The sequence below is a fragment of the Amphiura filiformis genome, chromosome 17 (genome assembly GCF_039555335.1).
Source record: "Amphiura filiformis chromosome 17, Afil_fr2py, whole genome shotgun sequence".
Classification (NCBI taxonomy): domain Eukaryota; kingdom Metazoa; phylum Echinodermata; class Ophiuroidea; order Amphilepidida; family Amphiuridae; genus Amphiura; species Amphiura filiformis.
Window position 1 is genome coordinate 18503706 of NC_092644.1, and position 8040 is coordinate 18511745.

Below are 8040 nucleotides of genomic sequence, written 5' to 3' on the forward strand. Positions count from 1 at the left end.
GTGTGTAAAAAAAATTAAAAAAAAAAAAAAATTGCTGACCGACCTACCCAATTTTTTTTTCAATCAAACAATTTTTTTTAGGCCTTACTGTATTCACCCTAATAAGTGCCCAAGCGCTTACGTCAAGTGTATTGCAAAGGAGGTACTTTAGTTGCATTGCAAACCCAGCAAACTGGAACCTGTTTTTAAAACAGTATAAACATGTTATAAACACATCTTGGTTTTAAGAATGTGCTCAAAACAGCTAGTCCATCATCAAAAGAGTATTTGGAGCCCTACATAATGGGCAACATGTCCTGCATTTTTGGATATTTGTTTGTTTGTTTGTTTGTTTACCCAGGTTGGTCCGTGAGGGACACATGCTAATCCATGGAAAATTCCTGGACCGTTCCAAGCTAATACTAAAAAAAAGCACAAGCCTGGATAGCCAGTGCTGGCTAATAAAATGCATGCTGGCCTACATAGCTTTGATAAACAAAACCAGAAATGGAAGAAAATGGCAAGGAAAAGGAGAAAGGAGAGAAGGCCACGGTATATAATTTTTCATAGTTGTAGATAAATATATCGGGCAAACTGCTTTTTTTCTCTCTCATTCTCTAAACAAGCAACAAAACATCTTGTTACTGTTAAAGTACTTTCAACTCTTGCTAGGCATATGTTAGAAACATTTCCGATTTTCCAAAATACCATTTCAACATTATTGCACAAAAAAAGTTCAAAAGTAATCAAAAGAAAGAAATGAGAATTCTTCCGCAACCACAGTTTGACAACTTTCAATTTGCATATTAACTAGCAGGTTTGATGTTGCATCGGATTCATGCACTGGGGAACAGATAGTCCGAGAATTTTCAGCATTCTGGTTCTGATTTTAACTCTCTCCTGTTGTTGGAAGACTTCGTGCAGCAGTGGCAACTCATCCAAATTCCAGCAAATAGTTCCTGTGAAAAAACATTCGTCAATGATAAAAGTATATAATTTATAGAACTAGCCCTGTTCCACAAACCATGATGCCTCTCGAATAGCGAGCTCAGCGAGCATAGGGATCATCATAGGTATCAGAGTATATACAGCACAGAGCTTGTGCTAATAATTTATAGAATTTAAAACTTATTCATACATGGGCTACTTTTTGTAGAATGTGCTCAAAACAGCTAGCCCATCATCAAAAGTGTATTTGGAGCCCTGCATTATGGGCAACATTTCTAGCACTTTTGGATATAAAAGAGAACAGTATATGAGTTTTAATAATTGTATTGGGCAAACTGGTTTTTTTTCTCTTTTTCTAAACAAACAACAAAACATGTTGTTAGAAACATTTCCATTTTTCCAAGATACCATTTCAACATTATTGCACGAAAAAAGTTCAGAAGTAATCAAAAGAAAGAAATGAGAATTCTTCTGCAACCACAGTTTGACAACTTTCAATTTGCATATTAACTAGCAGGTTTGATGTTGCATCGGATTCATGCACTGGGGAACAGGTAGTCCGTGAATTTTCAGCATTCTGGTTCTGATTTTCACTCTCTCCTGTTGTTGGAAGACCTTGTGCTAACAGTGGTAACTCATCTTCTTCGCTGATTGGCATCAGAGAAGCCTCGTCAGTGAAGCCTTCTGGTGGCGCTAATATCGGAACAGCAGATGATTGCCAAGTCTCTTGCAACGGCGCAGGTGCTGATGTCTGTAATGAGGAGCTACTCTGGATATTGAGGTCTTTATTCAGAGGAGTCAATGGGATCAGCTCCAACTGGTCTTTGAGGTCTTCTGGTGTGGCAAATTCTGGAGGATCGGGCCACTGGAAAGCATCACCTTCCGAATGTCTTTCAGTTATAGAGTTGCTACAGTTGTCCAATTGATCTTCCTGTGAAGTCACTACGATACTCGGAATGGTCTTCCTGGACTGCCCTGTGGTGTGGATATCCAGAAGATTTAAAGAGTCTTGTGATGACTTATTTGGTTTGGTGAGAGTATCATTTGGTGAGTTATTAACATATGGAGTTGCACTGCCGTTTTCTTTCTTGGCGCTTCCCATTTCAGAATTTGCACCAGACTCACTCCTATATCTATAGGCATCCAAACGCTTGCTTCAGCTTCTATGTGCACAAAATATTTAATATCGATAACCTCACATCCTGGAAGACCTGATGGTACACAAGACGGTACCGCAAGTAATTTGTTGCTGAACGGTACGCTACACGAACGATCGCAACACATCTCGTACATCTCTTCCACAAGTACTCTCTGAGTCTCCCCCATAGGAAATTCAGTACAGTTTGCATACATAGCTTTCTGTACCAGTCTGGTACAGAGTTGGTTAATTTGTCGATGGCTATGATTGACGATGGAGCCACAGAGGATGATGTTTTCTCCTGGGACGTAGCCTTTCTTGTCCGTCTGAGCAAACAGGGTGATGGTACTGGGGAAACAGCAGAGGTGTGGGATGACTTTCTCACTGCTTCTGCTCACAGGTGCCTGAAAGGAGATGGATAGAATGAAGAACATCAATGGGCTATTCCATTTGAAATCCATCCACCCTCAATGGAATACATGACCTTAATCTCCTACACAGGAAGTGAAGATATCAAATGGAGTCACCCAAGCAGGTAACCACTTTTGAAATTCACACTCCTTGTGTGGAAGATTAAGATCATGTCTTCCATAAGGGGTGTATGAATATCAACTGGAATAGCCATAGCCCAATGCTTTGAAATTTAAATCAGTTTTTATCATGTTTTATCAAATTTATTTATATCAAAGTTTATGATGAAACAAAAACTTGAAAGAAAAAAGAAAAACAAGGTTGCCCACAATGGCTCTTTCATATTGCATCTCCATATACACAACTTTGATCCTTAGGTTACGGACAGGGAGGTGCAAATTTGAAACAAGTTGACCTTTTTTGACCAAAAAAGCATAAAAACCCTGATTTTGGGGATTTCATTTTTTATACTTTTGCAAATTTGGGAGGTACGTAGTGGGGATGCACCCCACACACACCATGCGTATGGGACTGGTTACAGGCATGATATAGAGGATCCCTTGAAGAGTTTGGATGTGTGATGAAATGTGAAAACAGATTATTATGCCTAGAATAAAACACATTAGCCTAAATATGTTGCATCAGTGAATGTAAAAGTAAAAGGGCTTTTTATCTTCATTAGAGTTGGTCTGGTATTACCAACCTAAATGGGTTTGTCCCCTTTTGGCCTACAGAAACCAATTTGCAGATGTTTCCTGTCATTGATTTTAGGGAACTATTCCACAGTTGATTTTTGAAGCCCCTTTCTATTATTGGAATAGAAAGGGCCTTAAGGTTATACAGGATTTTGAACTCTTGTGTAGGCAAATTGGCTGCACGTAGCCACCTAAAATATTTTGTTTTTCAAAAAATAAACATGGCAGGCCTAAAAATCATACTTCATCTTAAAGTTGACACTCTAATGATTATTATTGTAATACTTTTAACGTCATAGCTCATACACAAATGTACTTTGTAAGTGTTTCAATTTGTGTTCAATTTCATGAGCATGAGGTTTTTTGGGAAAGAGGCCAGGAAAATATGGGGAGAGGGTCCGATTTCATTGCGATTTCAAGCATATGTGTTACAAACAAACCAATGAAATAATGTACCTATTTATTCTTTCGATGGGTCCTCCTGATTTAAAACAGTAAGCTTACATGTTCACAGAATGTCAATGAAAATGATGGGGTAAATGTCGTCTTTTTTGCAACAACAATATTAATTTAGTGTGCCAATATATTGACACAATTATTCCCTACATTATTTCTTTGAAGTATCAGCTAACACATGCATATCAAAATTTTATGAATCAGCTACAGGAAACATTAAAAATAATTTATTTCATCTCAGCATATCAGGCCAAATGGTCCAAAATGGAGTTCTGAGATATCCACACATTTAGTTTCAAGTACTCACATTTTCTGCTATTTCACAGTATCAATTCACAATCCCATAATATTCCAGGTGCAGTGCTCCTGTATTACTACTGATAATCCTTACTGCATGGGAAGTATCAATTGATTTTCACAAAACTTGCAGAAATTGACAAATTTCTGCCACAACTTCCACACTATCTATTATCATGTTCAAACCATGTGCTAACTTGTTTACAATGCTAGTTAGTGTTGCCAGGGCCAAGGTGATAGTACTTATTTTATTGATTTTGTCTAGTATAGTGCTGGTTGAATACTCATGCTCCACTGTGCATATGCTTCAGTGATTTTAGCAATCAAATGAAAATGATAGGGTTGCCAGTTCATGCACTGGAATAATAATCACTATAAGGGGGCACATCACTAAATAAATGTCCCATTGAAATACATGTGAAAATACAATAAAGTAACTAGGTGCATAATAATTATGAGTCCTGGGGGAGGGTAGAATGGGGGAGGGGGAGCAGTTTTTGGCAAACATTTACAGTGCATCTTTATAAGGCTTAGGAAACACTACAGAAACATTCAAATCTGCATCATAATATCTAGGCCATTTAAAGTTTCCACATTGGCAAAGTTAGGCTGGCCGAGAGCAGGGCCAGGGGAGGATGACAGGAAATGTTGGCATACCTTTTAAAATCTAACCCACGGGCCCCCATGTATATTTGGGATTCCCCCTTCCAAAGAAAATGATAGCCCCTCACACCTTCTCTTTCTTCCATGAGTTACACCAAATGCGGAAGGATTTAGTGTAGTGTCCCCTTAAAACAAGAACTGTCTTTAAAAAAGAATTAGTGCTGTGGGATATCTAGAGCAAATATTGATACACAAAAATAATTTAAAAATACTTTGTTGATACAATTTTTTCAATCTACATCTCTGAGATGTTTAATATATACATATACTTCATAAATAAAAATTAAAAAACAAAAGACAAGTTGAGTGGAATTTTCACCCTCCGTAACCTTAAAACGAATCCATCCTTCAACCAATTCCAGGAAAAATGAAAACCAAACTAAATATGATTTTTCCCATTTCAACATCTCCACTATCAGTTGATTTGATGGTTTTATCATTTCCTGACCATTTACAAGGAAATATAATTTATTAACCTCACATATGAATAAATCGGTTATTTTTTTCACCTTGATTAATTATTCATTTTAATTGCATTAATTTAGCATTCTTGGTCTTGATCATTGAGCATATTATACGGGTGATCCAATAGCATTTGGAGTTGATCAATGAGTTTAAATACACAGTGATCAGATAGCATTTGGAGTTGATCAATGAGTTTAAATACACAGTGATCAGATAGCATTTGGAGTTTAAATTTAAAAACCCAAAAATTACAAAAATGTCCCCTTTTTGCAGGCAAAACTTGATTTTGCCAATCCTGAAATTCACTTTGCCCCCTGCCCCCCTGAAAAAATTCCTGGTGCTGCCACTGGAGCTCATACAGGGTGATCAGATAGCATTAGGAATTGATCATTGAGCTCATACAGGGTGATCAGATAGCACTAGGAGTTGATCATTGAGCTTATACAGGGTGATCAGAGAGCATTTGGAGTTGATCACTGAGCATTTTACAGGGTGATCAGATACCATTTGGAGTTGTTCATTGAGCTTATTTATTAGGGCCTACAGGGTGATCAGATGGCATTTGGAGTTGATCACCAAGCCTCAGCACACTTTACAGGAATGGTATAGTCGGGTTGAATTGTTTATCAAAAAGGGAATTCAAAGCAGTCTAAGAACCAGTGGGCCTGCCCCACCTTAATAATTTTGGAGGCCATGAGCAAGTACCATAGGGCCTCCACATGTGCCCCTCAATAAGTTGGGCCAAGTCCCATTGGGCCCAAATATTTAAAATTTTCTGGAGTTTAAGCAAGACCCACTATTATAAACCATTTAGAAACAAACTACTACTACATTATGATAAGTTGAATGTACTATCATAGTCTGAAAGTACGTAAAGTATTCTACATGTGATGCCATCAAGCTAAATGAGTCGTTTGATGCCAGTGGCAGCGCAACAGGCGGTGCCCCCAGTTTGCGCCCCCTTTTTGACGAAAAAACCCCAAATCACCCAAATTTCCACTTTTTACAGCAATTTTGTGCAAAATTGGTTGATTTTGCCCCCTGAAATTCACTTGTCCCCAATGCCCCCCAAAAAAAAATCCTGGTGCCGCTACTGTTTGATGCTAATATTCAATTTGAGACGCAGCCAGTAATAATGTTCAACTTCCTTTGTGTTTGATTGTTCTGAGCACCACTAAAATTACCATATCTCTAGAACCGTAACTCCAACTACGATGGATTTTTCTTCACAATAAAGCTCTGACAATTGCACATACAATGAACTTAAAAACTGAACTTTGATTCGACTCATTTTGCTTGATCACATCACATAATGCTTACAAGGAAGTATAAACTTCAAAATTGGAAATCTGATATTTTATTTACCATTGCACTCAATAGACTATCCATATCCAATACCGCTGCTTGTCCACCAATCACAGTAAATATCTTCTTAGCATACAGATACGAATTAAGTCGTGCACTCACAAAATACTTAACATGTCCATGGTCCCCCTCAAACGATGCCGGCAGATTCAGATGACTCGGAATCGTGAATTTGAACGGAAAAATGTTCGCACCACTTTTCAGGATCTTCTCATCGTTAATTATGGTCAGATATTCATCAAAATAGGTCTCCGAAGCTCCGCATTGTTCGGCGGTCAGATTCGTTCCTCGTTTATGTAACCATGATGTATACGTGCTTGCTTCGCCTCTGAAAGTTACGCTGAGTTCGGTGATTTTCTTCTGTCCAGCGAGAAGGATTTTAACATGACCGTTCAGTACTTCTCCTTGGTGATATACATTTGATGGGTTATCGTCGAAGAGTATCTCAAATGCTTCCATTATCTTCACAGCATGCACAATTGAAATACCATGTATGCATGCAACTCATAGAGTCGCATAATAGCATTATCGTGTAACTTCTAGAATTTCCATTGTTTAATTTGAGCAGATATTGAAACCAGAAACTTATTTCAGAAGTTTGATATCTCATGACCGTAGTTTACAAAGCATATGCTTCATATCATAAAACACCTTCGTATAACAGCCTTAGTTTCTATTTGAGTATAAATATGAAACTTTTCAGTTAAGGGCAGAAAACAATACAAAAAGAATATGTAAATTAGCAATGGCAAATATATCTTGGCACCATAGGCATTTCTTTACAAATCGGACATGTTACTCTACAGTTGACTTTTAGTTTCTTACTAATTGTCTGCTCAGTGGCATAAGTGGTTAAGTGCAATAGCTGCCCTGTGAACATTTGGCAATTTACACACAGTATGTTATACTCATTTACACATGGCAGCTACACATGGCAGCTATTGCACTTACCCACTTCTGGCAATGAGCAGTCATAATTTGCACTTTTTGTTTCATTTCTTGAATCTAGAAAATCAAATCTGAGATTCAATGAGTAAATTTAAAATGGAAAAGTAAACACTATAGCAATAAAGCGACATATGAACAGTGCCAGGTGGGCAAGGGGTAAACTGCCATATACCCCAGTCTTGGACATACCCCAGTCTTGGACTTCCCCCACTTACCAACCATCAAAATAAGAAATTGCTGAACATTCAATCTTTCCCCATGCCCCTATGGTGCTCAGGCTCTCTGCTACTACTATAAAAGACAGAGATAAAAAGAATTTATCGCGTCTGATGTAACTGTCAATTACGATCCTTGATTGGTTTACACAGGTTAATCAGCGCGTAAAAGGAAGACCGATCTATCTGGTGCTGATCGGAGAAAAGGAAATGGCGAAAAATTACGTACTTTTACAAGGCAAAAAGCAGCTTTTCTAGGCATTGTGGACATGGTGCCTTCGGTTAACTTTTGAGATGGTTTGCATGTCGAAAGGTGCAAAATTAACAATAAGGCGCCCGGTTATAAGTCCGCGTTCAGCAAGTCATCATCACGACACTTGTACATTATAATAATAAATAAACCGTGCTTGAGTTTGATTGACAGATGACGTCAGACGCGATAAATTCTCTTTATCTTTGT

General features: G+C 38.0%; 1 protein-coding gene across 1 annotated transcript; it reads right to left on the reverse strand.

Moving 5' to 3' along the window:
- Positions 1-1363: 1363 nt before the first annotated feature.
- LOC140137020 (arrestin domain-containing protein 17-like) lies at positions 1364-6958 on the reverse strand. Its single transcript, XM_072158680.1, has 3 exons — positions 6418-6958; positions 2053-2469; positions 1364-1945 (listed from the first exon to the last, which is right to left on the reverse strand). The coding sequence occupies exons 1-3, from the start codon at positions 6874-6876 to the stop codon at positions 1364-1366; spliced, it is 1458 nt and encodes a 485-aa protein (XP_072014781.1). The 5' UTR covers positions 6877-6958.
- Between the last annotated feature and the right edge of the window lie 1082 nt (positions 6959-8040).